Source organism: Impatiens glandulifera, chromosome 4, assembly GCF_907164915.1.
Source record: "Impatiens glandulifera chromosome 4, dImpGla2.1, whole genome shotgun sequence".
NCBI lineage: Eukaryota > Viridiplantae > Streptophyta > Magnoliopsida > Ericales > Balsaminaceae > Impatiens > Impatiens glandulifera.
Window position 1 is genome coordinate 40592230 of NC_061865.1, and position 24471 is coordinate 40616700.

A 24471-nucleotide genomic window follows, 5' to 3' on the forward strand; every position below is an offset into this window, starting at 1 on the left:
CATTGGAACTAAACATTGTACATCTAAACAAGTTAACCTCATATTAATTACTTGATGACATCACTAAACACACTCACATCCTTAATCTAGCTGAACCCTTGGCTATATAAACAACCCTTCATATCTCAAAACATTTCACAAGAACATTATCAACAAAACACTTGAGCAAAGATTATCTAAAGAACATGAACTCTTCTCCTCTCTCTAAAAAGATCCTTCTAGCCGACTTCGATTCAATCTACCAATATGAAGAATACGACATTAAGGAGTTATTTCTTGCCCTAGAAAGAACCGGGCTAAGAAATTCTTGGAGAATCATTTCATCATCGACTACTTGGTAGTCGATGAATTCTTTGAAACTGCAAAGGAAGTGCACCGGGACATCATCCTGGCGCAGCTCTATAGACAAACCTTTCTAATCAGCGAGACGGATTTCGCTGAATATTGCGGTTTACCCACTGAAAGGGTAACTGATCTCACATACTCTCCGGTGACCATTGAAGAAATGTGTCACCTGTTCTCAAGCTCTAATATCCCAGTTAAAACCTGGGGTCCTAAGAGTCAACTTTCTCACAAGTACTAGATTCTCAGCGAGATTCTGGGAAAAACAGTTCTGGTAGGGAAAAGAGCTACTACTATACCCAACAAATGTTTGAGATGATGATTGCCATCACGGTTGGCACCCCGGTCAACTGGTCCTAGATCATCTTCAGCAATCTGAAGAAGATAATCACCACCAACAAGACCGGCTACGCTCCTCAGATGAGCGATTTTTGTGCAAGTCATGACATTCACTCTGGACCATTTGTCACTCTCCACCCGAAGCATGTGCCTACCAAGGAGAGAGTTTAAGAGATGATCGACTGATGGGATAAGGAAACGGCTAAGAAGACCTTAACCGTTGGATCATCCAATGTTTAATCTTTTCATGTCCTTTCTTTTAACCGAACTATGAGATCTCATTTTCTACCGAACCGGTAATTTTGCTGTACTACCGATTCAGTACATACTTTTAATTAAAAATAATTTCCTTCCACTTTTAGCCAAATCTTGAGTCAATAAAAACATTAAAACTCTGAAATATTCTACATTGAATAATCTAAAATCATTCTTGGGAACAGACTTATCCATTTTCCAAAAGGCGTGCCTAGTCCGGATAGACTAGACAGCCTACAACGCACCTTTTCCAAACAAGTTATTCTCTTGAAAAGGCATCAAACATTTAATGCATTTATTGACAATACATAAACGGTCAAATTTTTCAAAAATATTCTTATTAAATGCTCTCCAACCGCCCGCACTATATAAAGACATCATTCCTCTTCAAACAAATCACATTTCAAAAGCAATCTTTATCTCTCTATATTTTTGAACCTTCACCTTCATATCTCCGTTCTCCATTTGTTCTTCAAACATGAATACTGAAATCAGAAACTCCATCATCGTCGACTTTGAATCGGTTCTTAATTCCAGATTTGAAGGTGTTCTTATTCAACCTTTGCTCATATCCGGCTTATGAACCTTCCTTGAAGGATCGGACACCATCCTCGAAGAGGAGGTGCACGAGTTCTTTGACAATGCCCAGGTGAGAGATGATGGCAGCATAACCACTTACATTGACTGCGATTTCTATCGGCTCACTAAAGAGTCATTCGCGGATTTCTTCAACCTACCATCCGAAGGATTTTCGGATTTTTCAACCCCCCACTTTCGAGCAAAAGAAAATTACTCATTCATCTTATCCGGCACCAATCATCCGGTTGAACACCACGGTTTGAAAGATGAATTGGCCCCCCACTTCCATAAACTGGGCCGAATGGCGAATCAAAACTACACTCGCCAAGTTTTTGACCTCATGATCTCAATCATCAAACTCTCGCCCATAAACTGGGCATCATTTATTTTCAACAAATTGAAGGAGCTCATCAAAACCCCGAGAAGAAGAATCGGCTTTGCCCCCCCAAATAAGTCGATACATTCGTTCCGTCGTCCCCAATCTTGGACCAGGAGTCCTAGTAGGTCCGGCCAACACACTGACCAGCCACATGATGGAAAGCTGGATCGGAAGAATCGAGAACCGGACCGACAACACTGTGGAGGAATGGATCGATAAAATAGAAGAAGGAGACTTCTAACAATCTTAAAATTTTTTGTTTTCGGTCATTATCGGTCATTTTGTTGTACGACCGAGTGACCATCAATGTTATCATTTATCTCGGCTTAATATAATATTTTCACTTTTTCAAATCTTCCGGCTTACCACAACTTTATGAAATTTTGGTTTAAACTTAATTTTTCCGGTTTGCCAAATCTTCCAACTTAATATAATTTTTCCGGTTTACCAAAACTTCGGTCAAACACTAAAAGCTTTTGGTTAACCAAAGCTTCGGTTAAAACAATAAATCTCAAACATTAACATTTGGCTAAATTTCAAATTAACCGTCAATAGTTTACCGCCAACAGTTACCGCCCCTATATTACCGCTCAAAATTACCTCTCTGATTTACCGCCAGTAACTTTTAGAGGGAAATTTGGCGCCAAAAACAAGAACCAAGCGACGGTTCAGTTCCTTAATCGTCAAGTAACCGCCCACTATATAAATTGGAAGTTAAATCATTATTCATCCCTGCTCTCTCCCTCTCTAAAAACTCCAAAGCAAATCTGCATATCTATTTCTCTCGATCATCTTCATCATCTTCATCAATCACCATGGGATGAGATAACCCTCTTTTCACCTACATCTTGCAGGTCGACTTCAAAGACATCGACGAAAATGGAATCAGTGAATACAAGGCTCTAATCGGATCTTTGAGGGATTCTGGGCTAGAAAAGTTTCTCTCTGGTCCGTTTGTTCTTCATCAGGATGAAGTCCTGGAATTCCTCAACCAAGCAAGTCTGACGAAGAGAACTATCACCGCCACCGTGACCGACACTACTTTTGAGATTACCGAGGAACTGTTTACTGAAGCCCTCGGTTTACCAAATGTCGGAAGGGACTTCCGAACCGGCTTATCAGAAGTCGACTCTGCGGCGGTCCGACTAGAACTTTCTAAAGATGCGGGTGACCTGGTGGATCACACTAGCTGTAAGAAGACATTGAAGCCAGAGTTCTGGTGGCTTCTTGATATCGTCTCCAAATCCCTACAAGGAAAAGGATGAAACTTCAATAACATGACCCAGCTGAAGCTAGAGATGATGATGGCCATAGTCCGCGGTGACAAGATTGATTGGGGTTGTGTTTTATTCGAGCAACTATGCAAAGTGGTTGCCAAGATAAAGGATCGGGTTCAAGCTTATGTCATGTCAATCGGGAAAATCCTTCAACACTTAAAGATCTGAGTAAGTGAATGTACACCTCTCTCTAACTCCAAAATCATGAATGCTGAGAGTGTACAAACTCGGATCGTTAAACCGGCAAAGGAAAGAGCTCCAAGGACCAGGGGTTCTAAGGAAGCTAAACTGGCTGCACCGGAAGGCGCAGATCCTAAAGAAGCCGAGCCGAAAGGTAAGGCCAAACAAATCGAAGTGGCGAAAGAGAAGACAGGAAGAATCAAATCTATGGCGAAGAGAGCCAAAAAGCCGGCTAAGAAGAAAGCGACTAGCAAGACCAATGATTATGAGAAAACATCATCCGAGCGATCCCCTCGGCTGTCCGAGTCTATATTTCAAGTCGTTCCCATAAGAGTCAACATTCCGTTTCCTATCACCTCATCCCCTCCTCCGTATGATAAGGTTAGTACTCACTCCGCCCACCCTAAATCTGTTCAGAATACTATAGAGAAAGTGGTATAGGATGTCACTCGTGCTAAAAAGATCTTACGCATAAGTGATTGAAATTATGAAAGTGTTTGTGTACTGTGTGTATTTTACCAAGTGTAAAAGTATTGTATTACATCATTGTGAGTGGTGTAACCGACGAGATGTTACTCGTTCGGATTGTGTGTTGTGATTGTGTAATATTCCTTAGTGAATATCCTTCTCACTGTTTAAGAAGAAGCGGTGACGTAGAAGATTAAACTCCGAACATCCAAAAAATTCTATCTCGTGTTCTTTACTTTCATATTCTGGCTTACTCATTCAAATCTAACCGAAACATCTAAACCGAGATAACTAATACATTCCTAAATCAAAACCGGCCTTCTCCTTAAACCGATATCTCCTAAATAACCTCCAAACCGAACTGTGTGTTGTTTCAAGTTGAAACAAACCATTTCTGCACTTGAACCCAGTTCAAGTGGTTTATGACAGCTTGTGTAGTGTTAAGAAACGGTTTTAGTCTCTAACCGGACTATTATCAATAGTGTGTGTTACTGTGTAAGCGTTCACCCTTAACAAAACCGGAACCCCGGTCCTCCAAGGGTGATCCCGATACTAACAGAATCATCCAGCAAGTCTAGCAAAATAAAACCTGACAGTGAGACAAGGAGCTTTAAACAAAACCATTCTCTAAGGTTAATAGAGCAACTGTTAGAAGGAAGACGTCTGCTAAGCCTAAATTATACGCAATAATCACAACAGAATATGGGAAATTCATCAAGATAACTCAAGTATGGATTCCTGAGGGACTGATTGACTGAGGACCCAAGTGAATGTGAGTACGAAGTTGTAAATATGTATTTTTATAAGTACAACAAGTCAGTTGGATGGAGGAATTCGAAAACATACTTTTCTAGGAATATGCTCCAACAGATCAACAAGTGGTAGACGTGTTCATGAAGCCACTCCTCGAGACTAAGTTTTCTTTCCTTAAAATGTTTTTAGGTCTTCTAGACCTTAACTTATTTAGTTTTTAAAACATTCATAAATTGAGATGGAAATTGTTTTTTTAAGTGACTAGACAAACGTATGAAGACGGAGGTCATAATCAGTCTCATTAGATCAATCGTCTAAAGAAAATCATGTACTTAGACAAATATTTGCTTAAGCAACTTGTAAATTAAGTTTGGTTAGACGTCTATTTATGAGACAAACGTCTACAGCGCCTGTAGACGAGTGTAGCTAGACGACGTCTGAACAGACGCATGTTAGATGCATGTAGACGCGCGTAGTTAGACGTCGTCTAAATTAGTTGTCTATCCAACTTAGATGCAAGGAATGCAGATGATATGTTAGACGTCTAACTACGTGTGCCTTTAGACACTTCATCTTCGAACCAATCAAGGACAGCTGTCACATTAATATGCGTTGTCATTTACTTTTCCCACTCAGACAGTAAACAGTCATATTCTAAAATTCGAATAACTTGAAGACATGTGTCTCTCAATATTAAAAATATGACTAAAATACCCCACAGATTATTTACTTCACGACTTTGTATTTACTAAGAATTTAGTAAAATACGTTTAATGATGACTGCTTATGGGAAAAGGCCTTTAAATTTAATGACGATTCTACTTCAAATAATACTGGTTGAACACGTGAATGTTCAAACACTATTTAAAGACAACTTGCATGTCTGAAAGGTTTTTACGCTATTTATAATCTTCAAATCCTAGTTTGATCTCTTCCTTCTCTCTAAAAGAAATCTTGATCTTGCTTGTCTACTCTCGTTCTCATACTCAAAGATGTATGCTAAAAGAATTACCTCTCTCTCTCACAATATCTTGAAGGTAGACTTCGATTCGGTCTTTGCTCTTGAACAACAAGATATTGTGGAGCTGTTCAAATCTCTTGAGGCATTTGACCTCGAAAAATTTCTCAGCAGTCCTTTTATTCTAAAAGAAGTCTGTGAGTTCTTCAAAATAGGGAAAGTGGTTAGAGATTCTGTAGAGGCAACGGTGAACGGTGCAAATATTTCCATCTTTGAATCCATTTTCGCCGAGTTCTTCGAACTTCCTTCTGAGGGTCATACCTTTGACGTTGCAATTATGTCCAAGATTATCTCAGAAATGCAGATCGTTTTCTCGTACATCGACAGTCCGATCAACATCAATGGGAAGAAGAAAACATTAAAGTCTCATTTCTGCCTTCTGAACGACATTGTTGCGAAGTCGCTTCAGGTAAGGGCAGGGTCCTTCGATCTTTACACCCAAGACATGTTTGAATACATGGTGGCTATAACTAGAGGGATGCCAATCAAATGGGCGTCCACTATGTTCTCAACCCTGTTCTAGATGGATTCTCCATCGAGCAAGCATAGTGCGGGCTTTTCAGTCCAACTCGGTTGGCTCTTGGAGCATCTGGGTGTTCATATGGTTAGGAGTGTGACTTTTAACCCCTACCGAATATTTACTGACATCTCAGTAAGGAGTTCCATGGAAAGGATGAAACTCACTAAGGAGTTGAATCCTAAATCCTCCGGTAAACAGATGAGTGGTCAATCGATCACTCGGTCCAAACGCCCAACGACATCTAGCGCAAGACGACTACAAAGAGGGTTAAATCTTCAGTCATGGAGTCCGCTGCGAGCTATAATGGCCAAAAACAAGGGCACCTATTAGGGACTCAAGAGAATTTGACTTCATCCCAAAAACGACATGACAAGAGAAAACCCCCTTCGTCGTTGTCCCTCTATCATCTATCTCGCCATCGCCATCAGTCAACCCAATGAAGCGGGTTGAGTCGTCTGTACATGTTGCTGATCAGACGGAGGCGTCTAAAGCCGCTAAAACTTATACCAAGGTAACTCCTTCCACTCATATGGTCATAGTGCCCAACTTTGAGGTTCTAGTGGTGGAACAAGCTAAAAGACCAACTATTAAGCCAGTTAGTCAAAATAATGAATGTATTTACAGGGAAAACACGTTTGTTCTCCTTGACAAACTAGTAGCTGTAGATGCTACTAGTGATATTATCATTTCAACTAAAATAGAGCAGGTAATAGTGCCTTCGCCTACTGCTGTTGTTACTGTCGAACAAGCACCCACTCAGACGGATGTTGGGACGTCTATTGTTGAGACAATTAAAGAAACGTTTGTTCAGAAGGCAACTGGAACTCGAGCTGAGCTTCTAGAAGGTGCGTTCCAAAAAGCTCCCTCTCCATTCGAAATATTAAGAGCAGCTAGAGGGGCTCCAGGCATTTCTTTCAAAGAATTAATGTGTATTCCCAAAATAGCCAAAGTTCCCGGAAAAGGAAAAGGAGTTTCTAAGGATGTTCCGGAAAACATATCTGAAGCCAATCTAATCTACAACCTCATTATGAAGGATGTTCAGGTAAAAGGTCTTGAGAAAATCGAAGCCTTCGTTACTTGGATGAGTTACAAACTCTATTCACAATACGATGAAATTATTTCCAGCAACGAGATTGTAAAATAATGGAAGAAACTGATAACAATGGACAAGTGTTATCTCAAATGGGCAAAAACAACAAGTGTCCATGAGGCGCTTAAAAGAAGAGAACTCTTCGTGGCAAATGCGATGGGGCGTTCTCTGTTTCCTCTGTTCGAGGCAAGGAAAGCAAACTTTAACTCCCTCGTCAGGGATGTTAATTTAGAGAAAAAGGGTCTTAAACTCCTCGACTTGCTCATTGAGGCCTATTGCTCCACTGTCCTCCAATACGTTCATGGTACAGGGTCCTCTAGATTTGATATCTTACAATCCGAATCATCTGGGATAGAGTTCAATTGCCAAGATGAGGAGGAGCCGGTCATCCGCATTTATGACATCGCCAAAATGAACTGACACCGCCTCTAATTGAAGCTAAACAAGATTCTCCGATCCTCGAAGAAGAGGAAGTAATTTCTCTTGACACTGAACAGGCGACTTTCATTTAGAAAGAGACATTCGAAGTTCCCCTAACTTCAAAACAAAGAAAGTCTCCATCTACTAAGGGGAAACCTTCGAAGTCGTCTGATCAAGAGCAGACGCCTTATGTTGAGGGGGAACGTTCTAGTTCCCAAAGAGCTACAGAATTTGAACAATCTAAATCCTCCTCTTCATCCGAAGAAAGACTGTCCAGTCCTCCAATCACTCGTCACTTATCTCATGTGAGGATAGTCGGTTCTCTTCATGAATATCTCCTGAAGTTCCTTTTCAATCTGGGGACATTTCAGGTTTTTTCAATCAGTTGGATGGTGAGTTCCAAGATGTTAGAAAAGACTCTAGGACTATGATGAACGCTCCTTCAGAACCTACCCAGGATAATGAACTAGAGCAGTCTCAATAGGTAAATATACATGTCAATCCTTTTCGATCTTTTCCATCACATTCACACGTTGTATCTTCTGCCCCACCTTCTTCTAAGGAAGCTTCTCTCAGAGATGCAAAATTTCGCACAACCATCATAGATGCGTTGGGAACAATGCAACAAAACTTAATGAATATATCGTCCATACTACAAAATCATGAAAGTGGATCCGCAACAAATAAAGAAGTCGTTTCTTCCATATTTTCCACTCAAAAAGATAAAGACAAGACTCTGAAGCGAAATACATATGAAGTAAATCTTCTTCATACTCAGTACAAGAAGCTGGAAAAGAATTTGCACAAATAACATTCTGATTATCATGCTGAATCGGAGAACTTCAATATAGAGCTTCATCACAAGACAAGGTCATTGATTGAACATGTTCGTTCTCAAGTATTGGAGGTTGCCAATTCTTTAAAAAGTGCAGAAGCCGAACGTTTAGAGCAAATAGAGAATTTTGTAAGGCATTTCTAGGATGATGAAGATGTTGAAGCTGTAGCTGCAAAAAAAAAAAGAGCTCTCATTGCTGCCAACCTTGATAATGTTAAAAAGGGGGAAGGAAGCAATAGAGGGGGGTCAAGCTCCGCTCGTGGCACACGATCCAAAAGAAAACCCACTCAAGGTGGCCGAGGTAGTTGTCAATCTGATAGAGGTGGCCACAGTCGTGGAGGAGATAGAGGCGGTGGCAGGGTGGTCGAAAAATTTCTCAGTTACATAACCTTTTAACTGGGAATCGATTCTTCAAAGTCCAAATCCATGAGTTAAAAGGGAAGGATCTTAAATCTATTATTATGTGTTATGTATCCTTAACTATGTTTGAATACTTTTGTTTAATTATTGTGTTCGTATTCTTTTTTATTTGTGCTCTCAACTTAATTATTGTTGCTTAGTTTTAACATCAACAAAAATGGGGAAATTGTTGGGGAAAAATAAAACAAAGAAAAATGAAATGTTAATTAAGAAAGAAATAGTTTAATTAACTTTAAAAGAATATAAAAGATTTTTCATAATTTGGAACATAATTTTGATGATGTAATTATGATTAAGATAAGTTGTCTATTTGTTTAGTGCAGGCACAAATCTAAAAGACTATGCTACTTAAGACGTGGTCTGAAGTAGCCTGTCTTAGACTACTTACGTAGTTAGACGAAAACATCTAACTCCTTCAGACGCGGTCTAAGGGGAAGCGTATTTAAACAAGAACGTCTTACTCCTTTAAACACGGTCTAAGGGAAACGTAGTTTGACGAGAACGTTTAACTCCTTTATACGTGGTCTAAAGGGATGCATAGTTAGACGAGGACGACTAACTCCTTTAGACGCGGTCTAAAGGGATGCGTAGATAGACGAGGACGTCTAACTCCTTTAGACGTGGTCTATGGGGAAGCGTAATTAGACGAGAACGTCTAACTCATTTACACGTGATCTAAAGGGATGCGTAGTTAGATGAGAACGTCTAACTCCTATAGACAAGGTTTAAAGGGATGCGTAGTTAAGAGAGGATGTCTAACTCCTTTAGACGCAGTCTAAAGGAATGCGTAGTTAGACGAGGACGTCTAACTCCTTTAGATGCGATCTAAGGGATGCGTAGTTAGACGAGGACAACTAACTTCTTTAGACGTTGTCTAAGGAGAAGCGTAGTTAGGCGAGGACGTCTAACTCCTTTTGACGCGATTTAAAGGGAAGCATAGTTAGGCGAGGACGTCTAACTCCTTTAGACGCGGTCTAAAGGGAAGCATAGTTAGATGAGGACGTCTAACTCCTTTAGACGCGGTCTAAAGAAGAACGTATAATGCCTCGCTTTACAAGCTGTCTGAAGTAAGCATACGTCTAACCACGATCACTCAGCTATCTGCTCCACATGCCTTTAGCAGTCTGACAAGCCAGCTGATTCTATCAAATGCATGATTGCCACGTACGTAGATATCTCTCAATTGTATTTCAGTACAAGACAAGATCAAAAGATATTCGGCGCACTACCTGTTCGGTACGGCCACGATCCATGTTCTTAGAGTCTTCTGTACTCTCATATTATAGGAGGTTGTCAAACGGACACATGCCACGTGTCCACAAAGAATATTTGACAGTTGATGGCCTCTAATTATAAATAGAAGCCCAATGACAACGGTCGAACTACCGAATTGAATATGATCCAATCTTACTTACTCGAACCAAAGAAAGAAAACTACTCTCAAGCTAAAAGCACAAGCTACTCATTGTTTCACTATGTGATCATACTGTAATTGTATACTGCCTTTTCTTTGAGAAATCTCAGTGTTTTAAGTTAAATATAGTGTGTTCTGTTCAACAAATATTTAGTTAACTTAGTAAGTTGTATCTAATTAAAAGTCTTAGTGTATATCCTTTCGATTGTGAAAGAAGGGGTGACGTAGAAGTTTTATCTTCGAACATCCATAAAAATCCTTGTGTTCTTTACTCTCTTTCATTTGAATTCAGTTGTCTAAAGTTTCAAATCCAACAAACATTTCCGCACTTGAATTTGTTTCAAGAGTTTGTGAAGATTTACAAAGAATAGAAACAGATATTAATCCCTCACATGATTATTATTGAATCGTCTATCGTAAGTTGTTCACAATAGTTAGACCTCAGTCTCTGATCCCAACATATTTTTCAAAATTGGCTTAGAACGACCTTTGAATAGTTTTCCATATTCTAATTTCCAAAAATACTCGAGCTACATATGTTTTCATACGTTTAGAGTGACCGATTTGAAAAATCATGAACTTTGAGTATAATATTGTCGTCGGACAAAATATACCAAACAACCAGTTCGGGAATTATTTGTGTGTCCAAGACGTGATCATACTAGACATGCATGTAGTGTTTAATTCATAAATGAAGCTATGATACTTTGAATTTGGATTATGTCATACAGTTGAAAAGTTAAGAAGCAGCCCATTCGAATGGCACCGGTCCCATGTCTCCATTCAATGGTTAAGGTGGTCAATTCATCCCGACAACCCGATACAAATTTACTCACTGCGGTCCTAGAGAGAATTAGAGCATGGTGTGACTGAAAAATCGTATATTTGCACTCACTTGGCCATTTCGTGCAAGTGAGTTGGAAGAAATTTGCCCAAGACTTGCCTAAGTGAGAAAAGAGGTTGGTTAAACTCATTACCTGAGTTACCGGTTTCTTAAAATCAAAAATTCCTAAGTTACCATTGTCTCAGGGTTTTTAAGGATGTTACCTCAATAAATTAAGCATGTTTGATTCATTTGATAAGTTTACACATTAGACTAGAGAGAGAAAGGCTTAGAGAGAAAGCAACCAAAGTAAGAACAAGTTAAGAAGATTCCGGCGAAAACAACAACTTCTTCGATGAGTTCGAGTTCAAATTCGATTTTTCTAGTTCTTCTGTCTCTTCAGGTAGGCATCTCTGTTCTATTGTCGTTGTAGTTCATTTAGGACGTCAGTTTTGCGCACCGACGTCGACGGTCAGTTTTATTCATACAATTTTTTAATTAATTTATATTTTGTTATTAATTGATGAATTTTTGAATTATGTTTTCTTTATGTTTAGTTTACCTTAGCTGCTAAATTCCAAAGTAAATTGAGTCTAGTTCTAGGAAGAGTCTAGGTCTTGACTAGTCTCGTTTCTTAAATTCTAAACTCATTGGAATCATCAACATTTAATTGTTGGATGAAGAACGGTCGGCCACTTCTTCAACATTTAATTATTGATTTAATATTTTGCTTTCACTTCATAAAAGGAATCTGATAATTTCTTATACTCAAAGGCCATGTCATTGAGTGCAGTAGTTAACTCTTCGTTGATAAATTCTGGTGGGAAAACATCATTTACCTTGGATTGATCATCTGCCATCAAGCAAGTGACGGTTTTAGTATCCTTTTTAATAGAAGACTCTTATGAGTCGTTGTCGGCCCATTTGGATTTGTGTTCAACACACATGAAAACTTTATGATCTTTCTGATTCTTCTTGGCTTGAATGTTTCGACCATAGATCTGAATTAGCTTCTCCTAAATTTCTTTAGCGGAGGAGCAAGATTTGATCTCGTAGAATATGTTCATGTGGATCGATTGATACAAGATATTTTTGGTCAAATTGTCTAAGTTGTTGGTCATCTTATCTTCAGTTGTCCACTCACATCTTGGCTTCGAAATCTTTATGGGACCATCGGTAATGACTCTCCACATATCACAATCAAGAGCAGCCAAGTGCGCTTGCATTCTTATCATCCAATAATCGTAGTTTTCTTTTGAAAGTAGAGGGATATCCTTAATGATAGACATGATTCAAGTTCTTAATGCTTGAGAATAGAAAACAGTGCTCTGATACCAATTGATAGGATCGGCGACACCAATAGAGACGGGGTCTGGCTATTGATGACGGCTTCAGATAAACGATTTGATAGAAATCTTGTTATGGATTTAAATCACTTTCTATTCTTCACAAACCCTTGTAAACTCTTGAACGATTCAAGTGTGGAAACATTTTCTTAGGTTTGAATCTATGAACTAATGAAAGAGAAGATGACAAAATGTAAATAATACAGTAGTTTGTTTAAGGATGTTTGGAGCAAACTCTCCTACGTCACCCTTCTTCCAACCACTGGAAGGATACACTATACTTTTCTTAGAATCAAATACAGTTGCATGGCTAGCTCACTGTTGAACAGAATAGACTCTATTCAACTCACAATATAATGAAGAATATCACTCTACTAGACAATACTTTGATTCTATCTCTCTCTTGAAAAGCAAGAAAGCAATTCGTGAGATTTAGTAAAACTCAGTAGTTCGTTCGTGTATCAGCTTGTATGTTAGCGTTTTTCTTAGTGTCCAACACTTCGTCCATTTTCCTTGATCATCTTTAAATAGGGAGCAAGTATCAACGGTCGAATCTTCTATAATGACACGTGGCGAATACCCATTGAATAGCCTCCATAGTACACAGGTACAGCAGACTTTGTGCATCATGATCGTGGTCGTACCAATTTGGTAGTGCACCAAATATTCTTCTAAGATTGTCCTTCAAGAAACAAGTAGTGGGAAGAATATTTGCTTACATGACATTAGTTCATTGGTTGTAACTGACAGACGTACTGATCTGCACGAAATAGTGGAGCAGGAGTAGCATACAGCTAGTTGATCGTGGGTAGACGGATGCTAGCTTTAAGCAACTTCTTAAGCATGGCATTAGACGTGCTTCAATTAGACGTTCAAGTTTAATGAAGTTAGACGCCTCCGTCTAATAGTAGGATCCATTAGGCTGCACGTCTAACTACGTCTGTTAGACTGCACGTCTAACTACGCCTGTTAGACTGCACGTCTAACTACGCCTGTTAGACTACACGTCTAATTACGTATCCGTTAGACTACACGTCTAACTACGTCTATTAGACTACACGTCTAACTACGTATATGTTAGACTGCACGTCTAACTACGTATCCGTTTAGACTGTACGTCTAATTACGTCTATTAGACTGCACGTCTAACTATGCCTGTTAGACTGCTCGTCTAACTACGTATCCGTTAGACTGCACGTCTAACTACATTTGTTAGACTGCACTCTAACTACGCCTGTTAGACTGCACGTCTAACTACGTATCCATTAGACTGCACGTCTAACTACGTCTATTAGACTGCACGTCTAACTAAATACGTCTACTAGCCAATAAGTCTAATGAACCTCATTTAGACTTAGTCTAATTAGCATGATTTTAATGCACCTACACAAAGACAATTAAACGCCTTAGATTTTTCTTTGAGTTTTATACACATTCATCATTAAAATTCCACTAGTCAGAATATTTTGACCCTTAGTCAAAATAATTTGACCCAACACAAGAGTTTGTGAAGATTTGCGAAGAATAGAAACAAATACTAATCCCTCACATGATTATTATCGAATCGTCTATCGTAAGTTTTTCACAATAGTTAAACCCTAGTCTTTATTGTTAACACCGATCCCAACATACTTTTCAAAATTGGCTTAGAACGACCTTTGAATAGTTTTCCAAACTCCAATTTCCAAAAATACTTGAGCTTCATATGTTTTCATACGTTTAGAGTGACCGATTTAAAAAATCATGAACTTTGAGTATAATATTGTCGTCGGACAAAATATACCAAATAACCAGTTTGGGCATTGTTTGTGTGTCTAAGACGGGATCATACTAGACATGCATGTAGTGTTTAATTCATAAATGAACCTATGGTGCTTTGAATTTAGATTATAACCTATGGTTAAAAAGTTAAGACGCAGCCCGTTCGAATGGCACCGGTCCCGTGTCTCCATTCAATAGTTAAGGTGGTCAATTCAGTCCAACAACCCGATACAAATTTATGCACTTCGGTCCTAGAGCGAATTAGAGCATGGTGTGACTCTGAAAAATCGTATATTTGCACTCACTTGCCATTTCGTGCAAATGAGCTACCATTGAAAAGATATTTGAGTTTACATTCATTGAATAGCAAGTAGCATCATGGATTGACCTACTGCCCAAGTTAAGTTGCCCGTACGCCAGATTGTTCCTTTAATGACCCACAAAACTATATCATGAATTACATGGACCTACGGCTTATCTCAAATTTTTTTGGCAACACAAAAAATTTATCCAACCTCAATACATTTCCAGTGTATCCTAGATCAGCCTTAAAGGTGTCCTGACTTAAAGGTTATAGATTTGAAGTTTTAGTTGAACGAAGAGAGCTGAAAACCGAAGCAAGAAAAAAATTCACTTAAAAAGTGTAATTCGGCCTACACTTGACCATTTGAGTCAATCAAAGGCTCAAGGTATAGCCTAACCAGTTACATGCTAGAAGAAATTTGGCCAAGACTTGGCTGAGTGGGGAAAGAGGTTGGTTAAACTCATTAATTGAGTTACCGGTTTCTTAAAATAAAAAATTCCTAAGTTACCATTGTCTTAGGGTCTTTAAGGATGTTACCTCAATAAATTAAGCATGGTTGATTCATTTGATAAGTTTACACATTAGACTAGAGAGAGCAAGGCTTAAAGAGAAAGCAACCAAGTAAGAACAAGTTAAGGAAATTTCGGCGAGGACAACAGCTTCTCCGACGAGTTCGAGTTCAAATTCGATTCTTCTAGTTCTTTTGTCTCTTCAGGTAGGCATTCTGTTCTATTGCCGTTATAGTTCATTTATGACGCCAATTTTGCGCAACGACGTCGATGATCAGTTGTATTCATACAGTTTTTTAATTAATTTATATTTTGTTATTAATTGATGAATGTTTGACCAATAACCAGAGATGCCACAGTAGTTATAGCTTCCCTTTCTCTATCATCGTTTTCACCTTTTTGTTGTCTCTATTGAATGAGCCTTTTACTAGCTCACATTGTCATTGTCGAGACGTTCATTCCTCTTCTATGAATAGTAGTCGCTCACCTCAAGATTTAACATCATCAAGTTTGTCGTGCTCCTCTACGATTAGGAGCCGACATGTGAGTTTCTCGATTGATAACATTTTCAGATCAATGACTAACTCAATCGCCATCACCATCTTCTTGTATTGTCACGACACACTACGAAGGAATTTGAGATATTCCTTGTGCTCGAACACTATATCATCCAACACCTCAAGCTCGTTGACGATAGCCGCAAGTTGAATGCCGAAAGCCTCCACACTTCATCATCTTTAAAAGTGAGGTTTTCAATTTATGTATGCCGTGTTTGCGCTTTGGCTTCTCGGACACGTTCAACTCTGACCCGCCTGACTTATAATGTGCAATATGCTTCATTGGCCATCTTTTTGCTTCAAGGGTTTGGATCAACTCCGACGGCACTGCCTGGAGAAGTAATGACATAGCCCGTCGATCTTCACGAAGACCTCCCAGACTATTTTAACCGACATCCCACAAGCTTTGCTCTTGTGGATGCACCATCATTAAGATCGCCCAATTCGCGTAGTTAGTACACGTGAGAGGCGTGAAGTGCATCACCCCTTCGTTCTCCCAGCCTCTGTTCTTTCCCTCTTTTCCTTTTCTTGCCATCACTAAAACAGATCTAACACCTTACAACTCTGATACCACTTGTTGTTGTAGAAAAGAAAAGTATAGTGAAAAGAGAAAAGATTTTGATTGTATTTTATTAAGCTCTAGGCATAGCCTATTTATATACTTACAATATTGAATTGAAAAAAAAAATAATGGAATAAAATCTAATATAATCAAATAAAGTAAAATAAGGGAATGTTCTTAGCATATTCCCAAAAGAGAAATGATTATGTAAGAGAATTTGGTGAGGGAATGACTTTGCATAATCTTATTCGCTAAAAAAATCATATAATTTCTCTCTTTTCTCTCTTTCCTCCTACTTTTACATTTTTCAGCCAATGAAGGTGATGCCAAGTCATTCCCTCACCAAATTCCCTTATTAAATTCCCTCCCTCTATCACTCCTCTTCCCAAAATATGCTTTAACATATTTTTTAAGATAAAATCATTAGGTTGATATTATTTAGGGTCTGATTTATTGGGCTTAACGAGATTATCCAACATAGTTCTCTCTTATTTTCACTTTCCATATAAAAGTGTGTCTGTAATCGACGGTGCTGGTGGAGCCAAAAAAATTGTAGCTTCTGCTTATTGAGAGGATTAATAGACAAGAATTTGACAATGTAATTGACTGAGAGATGAAGTCGATTTGAAGCTTGTATTCTTCTTTAGTTTCTTGTGTTTATTGTTCTTGATCATTTTAGATATATTGGGCGAATAGGGAAGAAGCAAATAGTACAAAGTAGGTAAAAATGTTCTTGAAAATGTTCTTCAACAATAATAATCGAATAAAGAATAAAACTCTCCACCCGCGACTGCAACGACGGCCAGTAGAGGCAGCGGAAAGTCTCCAAAATTCTTAACATTGGAGCTCTGATACCATGTTAGATTCTCGAAAAGAAGACGTAAACTAAAAATATATTATTCAAATTGTTATTCAAACAATTACATCCTGGTTTCATTAATAAAATTAACAAAGTAACTATTTAATTCAACTAACCGTTTTAATTAATTAACCGTTTATTTATTATTATTTTTACAGTGTTTAATTTTTGAAAATTCTTTTTACATTGAAATAAAATCTATATAAATTTGTTCTTTTATAATATGTTGAAACTTTCTTCACTCTAATATTTTATATATTACATTCTGTATAATAATAAGCTTCCTTAACTATAATTTTTTAATTGTTCTTAAATTAAAGGTAAGTTATGGTTTATGATAACATTAAAAAATAAAAATAGAAATAAAAATATTTGAGCTGGAATTATTGGCAGGCAAGGCAAAGGCAAGGGGCTTCACATACATACACATACATAAAGTCTAATAGCAATTCCACCAACCACCATTTTCACTACACCATGCCTTGTTCTTCTTCTTCTTCTTCATCTCTCCACCTTCTCCTTTCTCTCTCTTATTTCTTCACTTTCTTCTTCTCCCACCAATCCCCCAATGCCGATGAATCCAACTCCTTAGACTCTATCTGCAAAGAAAGTAAGTGCGGCGAGGTCAACCTCTCCTCCCCGTTTTGGTTACGCAGCTCTAACGAAACCTCCGCCGCCACCGCCCTCATAGCTTACTATTGCGGCTACTATGGGTTCGGAATTGATTGTGTCGATGATCAACCCATTTTCAATATTTCTAAAGTTAACTACACCGTTCAATCTATCAATTACAACGATAAAACCTTCACAATCGTAGATACCAACGCAATCAAGGCCAACCCATCATGCCCCAGAGCTCGTCACAACGTTTCAATCCAACACCTCCCTTTGGGTTTCTCAAGTAATTCAGATCTGAATCTCACGTTTTACTTCAACTGCAGCAGCAGCAGCAATTTGGCAAATCACGCCAAGGATATAGAGCAATTTGAAATCCAAGGATGAGGAGAAACTCGAGTCATTCATCAGAAATCATCAAACTATGGCCTCAATGAGATATACCTATTCTGAAATTAAGAGAATCACGAATTCTTTCAAAGAAAGATTGGGTGAAGGAGGATATGGAACAGTTTACAAAGGAAAACTCCTCAATAATAACCGTCTTGTAGCCGTAAAGATCCTTAATAAAACAAAAGGGAGTGGAGAAGATTTCGTCAATGAGGTCTCGAGTATTAGTAGGACATCACATGTTAACATAGTCAACCTCTTGGGGTTTTCTCTCAAAAGTGGAAAAAGAGCTCTAGTTTATGAGTTCATGCCTAATGGATCATTGGATAAATTTATTCACAAGGATTTTGTGCGGATGGGGAAGTGGGAAAAGTTACGCCAAATTGCAACAGGAATAGCTCGAGGACTTGAGTATTTGCACTTAGGTTGCAACACACGAATACTGCATTTCGACATAAAGCCACAAAATATTCTACTAGATGAGAATCATTGTCCTAAGATCTCGGATTTTGGTCTTGCCAAGATGTGTGCGGAGAACGAAAGTATCGTGTCAATGTTTGGGGCGCGAGGAACCATTGGATACATAGCTCCAGAAATAGTAAGTCGAATAATAGGACCTGTCTCATACAAGTCAGATGTTTATAGCTATGGAATGTTGGTATTGGAAATGGTTGGAGTGCTGAAGAACACAAATAACCGTAATGAGAATATGATGGAGGCAAGTAGTGAGATGTACTTTCCAGATTGGGTTCACAAGCATCTTGAAGAAGACAATATTGAAGACTTATTACAAGGTGACATGAAAAATGAAGAAATTGATATTGCAAGAAAGATGATATCAGTTGGATTGTGGTGTGTACAAATGGACCCATCCAAAAGGCCACATATGAGTAAGGTCGTGGAAATGTTGGAAGGTACCCTAGATGCAATGCACAACCCCCCAAACCCTAATGCTCTTTCCTCGAGTGTTATTGCAAACTACTCTTCATTGAGCTCAGCGGTGGATGATTTTGTGTAGTCCTTATGATACTATTTATTTATTTATTTATTGAGTTCATATGATAATTAAAATACTAGTGTGAGTTCTGTTTTTATTTATAATTACTTTAATGAATATTTTTCTTCTTTGGTGCACTTTAAGTATATGAATTAATTCTTATTTTTTCTTCTTTGCTACTAGTAACTTTATTTCTTATTTCTTATTTTTTCGAACCCTAAATCTCGGACTGGAAAAGACATCTAATCTCATAGTGATTCTTCATCATCATCCTAGATCACTCTAGATTTTCTTGAAATTCTCGACTAATCCTCGTAGGTTAAGCACGTATAACAGAAACACACCTAACAAATTAACGAGGCGAACGGAACTTGACGCATATCGGGCTCAAACTTATAACCTCAAGAAGGTTGATGATATTCACTTTTTATTGTCGCTAGACAAGAAAAAAAGGTTGTAATTTGTTTTCATTGTGGTATAGATCAAGGGAGAATTCAGGAAAAAAATTTATAGATATTACACTAATACGGGTAATAAGTGAAGATATTAATCAAACTGTTCTACGAATACCCTTACTAAAATAAAATAAATCTAATAAAAGATAAAATATTTGATTTGATTTTTTTATATATATAGTTGAAGAAAAATTAGGTTAAGAAAACGTGAGAAATTAAATATATTAAGTTTTGAATAAAAAAACAACTATATAAATAAAGAAAATGAAAAAGTCTAATTCAGTGAATTTCAATCTAAGTTGGTGGGAATGTAAGAAAAATAACATGAAAATAAGAACCAAAATATAAATTCGTGACAAAAACTTATTATCAAGTGAATAGACATTTAAGAAGACAATTATAAAATATTAAACCCTATAAATTATTTTGGAAGAATAAATAATATATCAATTTATTTATTTAAATACCGAACCAAATCAATATAACTTTTTTAACTCATTTATATATTTAAAAAATAAATATATATAATTAAAAATTAAAAAATATAAAATATTATTTTACTCTTATATTTATATAAATTATTATTTTAATCATTATTTTATAAGTAATTAGTATTATATAATTTACAAATATATAATTCTTTATGTACTATTATAAATATTTGTATATTAAAAAGGATTGTTTATATAAAATAAAATAATTATTATTATTGTTTTAATAAAATTATATTTAAAATTAGAATAGTATAATTATGAATTAGTTTCACTAATAAATTATATAAATATAAGTTGTATTAATTTGTTTTTTATTTTCAAATATAATAAAGAAATAAAAATTGAATTAATTTTTTTATATAAAGAAGGATTAGGCCCAAGTTTGACCTCTCAAAGCTAACTGGACAAGGCCTTATTTGTTAATATATATATATATATAGTTTTAAAAACTTTATCATGGGTTACCGTCCCCCTCCACCCGCTTTTTAGCTCGGCCATTGTGTAGATGGTCATTAAAAGAGAAACTGCAAAGCTTTTTTTAATAATACCTAGGTATGGGTATTAGATATTAGACATGACTCACATTTGTGTGTTAATATACATGAACTTAAGAATAGAAGGGCACTAAAGAAATGAGAGATTGACCTGCAAGTTGGAACCAAGTAAATGTTGTTGATTTAGCTATAAGAACTTTTTCCTTGTCTTCTTTACCTAGTCAACTTGTTTTAGATTTGGATATTTGTTATTTCATCTTTAAGTTTAAAAGTATTTGAATTTGTGATTTCCGATAAAGGATGTTGCATCTTATGTCATAATACTTTTTATTGTATTGGTTAGATGAATAAATATGTATGCCTACTAGATCTTTGACATACTTACAATAGAAACATTAGGAGAGATAATCAATTAACCTCATATATGTGATATTTCATACATATGTGATATTGTAAATTAGACCACACATGAGATAAACGTATGGTATGACGAAACTTCATAAGGATGGATGTTTCATATCATTTGATTATGAATCCTAGTAACTTTATTTTTTATTTCTCATCTCTTCCAACCTTAAATCTCGGACCGGAAAAGGACTAGAAGAGAGAAATTGAAAGACATCAAATCCCATGTGATTCTTCGTCATCATCCCAAATCATTCTAGATTTTCTTGACTAATCCTCGTAGGTTAAGCACGTATCCCAAAAACACACCTAACAAATTAACGAGGCAAACGGAACTTGACGCATAACGGGCTCAAACTCAAGACCTCAAGAGGTTAATGATATCGCTAGACAAGTAAAAAGTATGTAATTTGTTTTCATTGTGGTATAGATCAAAGTAAATTCGGGAATTTTTCCATAGGATGAAATGATTATAGATATTACACTAATGCGGGTAATAAGTGAATATATTAATTAAACTGTTCTACGAATACCCTTACTAAAATAAAATAATTATAAAAAAATCTAATAAAATATAGAAATACTCGATTAAAAAAAATTATAAATTTAAAACTATATAGTTGAAGAAAAATTAGGTTAATAAAACATGAGAAGTTAAATTAATTAGGTTTTAAATAAGAAAAAAATAAACTATGTAAATAAAAAAATCTAATTTAGTAGAATATTCTTGAATATACATTCGAGAATAAAATATTAATCTTTATAAATTGTTTTTAAATAATAAATAATATATCAAATTATTTATTTAAATACCGAACCAAATCAATATAACTATTTTAACTCATTTATATATTAAAAAATAAATTTATAAAATTAAAAATTAAAAAATATAAAATATTATTTTATCCTTATATTTATATAAATTATTATTTTAATATTTATCTATAAGTAATTTGTATTATTAATTATATTAAAATTAATATAAAAAAAATAATATATAATTATATTTAAAATCATATAATACTATTATATGATTAGTATTATATGATTTATATTATTTAATATATAATTTTTGTATGTATTATTATAAATATTTGTATATTAGATGATTGTTTATATAAAATAAAATTATTATTATTATTTTAATAAAATTATATTTGAAAATAGAATAATTATGTATCAGTTTCACAAATAAATTATATAAATATAAGTTGTATTAAGTTGTATTATATTTTAAAATATAATAATTAAATAAAAATTAAATTAATTTTATATAAAAGGAAGGTGAGGCCACGGTTTTACCTCTCAAAGTTAACTGGACAAAGCCTTATTTGTTAATATAATATATATATATATATATATATATATATATATATATATATTATTTTAAAAATTTTATCATGAGCTGCAGTCCACCTCGACCCTCTTTTTATCTCGGCCATCGAGTATAGATGATCATTAAAAGAAAAACTACAAAATCTACTTGGAAAATAACAAAACATCATATTCTAGTACCTAAAGGTGCTTAAGTTTGTTATTGATGACAAGTTTGTTTTTAATAATTACAGGGTATTAGATATTAGACATGGCTTATAATTGTGTGTTAACATACATGAACTTGAGAATAGGAGGGCACTAAAGAAATGAAAGATTGACTTGCAAGTTGGAAACGAATAAATGTTGTTGATTTAGCTATAGGAACTTTTTCGTTGTCTTTACCTAATCAACTTGTTTTAGATTTGGATAATTGTTATTTCATTCCTTAAGAATATTATATTTATTTCATCTTTAAGTTTAAAAATATTTGAATTTTTGATTTTCGATAAAGGATGTCGCATCTTATGTCATAATACTTTTTTATGGTATTGGTTAGATGAATAGTGATGTATGCCCACTAGATCTTTTACATACTTACAATAGAAACATATGACATAGAGCTTGTTAGAAGAAATAATCAATTAACCTCATATATGTGATATTGTAGATTAGACCACACATGAGATAAATGTATGTTGAAACTTCATAAGGATTGATGTTATTAATCATTTGATTATGAATCTCATGAGACATGCATTTTATGTTATAGACACACAATTTTTAAAACCCGAAATTAAAATAAATATGAATAGTCCAGTATGATGATCATACTTGATTATTGGACTGGAGGAGCAAAAATCAAAAGTACTTTTCAAAATCGGCTCAGAACGACTTTTGAATAGTTGTCCAAACGCTAATTTCAAAAAATACTCGAGCTTCATATGTTTTCATACGTTTAGAGTGACCGATTTGAAAAAATCATGAACTTTGAGTATAATATTGTCGTCGGACAAAATATACCAAACAACCAGTTCGGGAATTATTTGTGTGTCTAAGACGGGATCATACTAGACATGCCTGTAGTGTTTAATTCATAAATAAAGCTATGATGCATCGAATTTGGATTATGACCTACAGTTAAAAATTTAAGACACAGCCGGTTCGAATGGTATCGGTCTAGTATCTCCATTCAATGGTTAAGGTAGTCAATTCAGCCCAACAACCAGATGCAAATTTACCCACTTCGGTCCTCGAGCGAACTAGAGCATGGTGTGACTTTGAAGAAATGTATTTTGCACTCACTTGGCCGTTTCGTGCAAGTGAGATATCATTGGAAAGATATTTGTGTTTACATTCATTGAATAGCAAGTAGCACTCATGGGTTAACTTATAGCCCACGCTAAGTTGCTCGTACACTAGATTGTTCCTTTCAAGACCCACGAGGCTCTATCAAGAATTACATGGACCTGCGGCTTATCTTAGGTATTTTTGGCAACACAAAAAATTTAGTCAACCTCAATACCTTTCTAATGCACCCTAGATTATCCTCAAAGGTGTCATGGGTCAAAGGTTATAGCGATTTGAAGTTTTAGTTAAACGAAGAGAGCTAAAAACCGAATCAAGAAAAGACTTGACTTAAAAAGGGTAATTCGGCATGCACTTGACCATTTGGCTCAATCAAAGACTAAGGGTGTAGCCTAACCGGTTACCTACAAGAAGAAATTTGGCCAAGACTTGGCTGACTGGGGAAAGAGATTGGTTCAACTCATTAACTAAGTTATCGGTTTCCTAAAATCAAAAATTTCTAAGTTACCATTGTCTTAGGGTCTTTAAGGATGTTACCTCATTAAATTAAGCACGGTTGATTCATTTAATAAGTTTACACATTACACTAGAGAAAGCAAGGCTTGGAGAGGAAGCATCCAAAATAAGAACAAGTTAAGGAGATTTCGGCGAGGACAACAACTTCTCCGATGAGTTCGAGTTCAAATTCAATTCTTCTAGTTCTTTTATCTCTTCATGTAGGCATTTATGTTCTATTGTCGTTGTAGTTCATTTAGGACGTCAGTTTTGCGCACTGACGTCGATGATCAGTTGTATTCATATAGTTTTTTAATTAATTTATATTTTGTTATTAATTGATGAATGTTTGAATTTATGTTTTCTTATGTTTAGTTTACCTTAGATGTAAGATTCCCAAGTATATTGAGTCTAGTTCTAGAAAGAGGCTAGGTCTTGACCAATCTCGTTTCTTAAATTCTAAACTCATCGGAATCATCAACATTTGGTCGTTG

The 24471-nt window shown here is 35.9% G+C and overlaps 1 protein-coding gene across 1 annotated transcript; it reads left to right on the forward strand.

Annotated features, from left to right (window-relative positions):
* Positions 1 to 7272: 7272 nt before the first annotated feature.
* On the forward strand, positions 7273 to 19048 carry LOC124935128 (probable receptor-like protein kinase At5g39030). The gene is made up of 4 exons (XM_047475586.1): positions 7273 to 7584; positions 7713 to 8012; positions 8600 to 8815; positions 18008 to 19048. The coding sequence occupies exons 1-4, from the start codon at positions 7273 to 7275 to the stop codon at positions 19031 to 19033; spliced, it is 1854 nt and encodes a 617-aa protein (XP_047331542.1). The 3' UTR covers positions 19034 to 19048.
* Positions 19049 to 24471: the final 5423 nt, after the last annotated feature.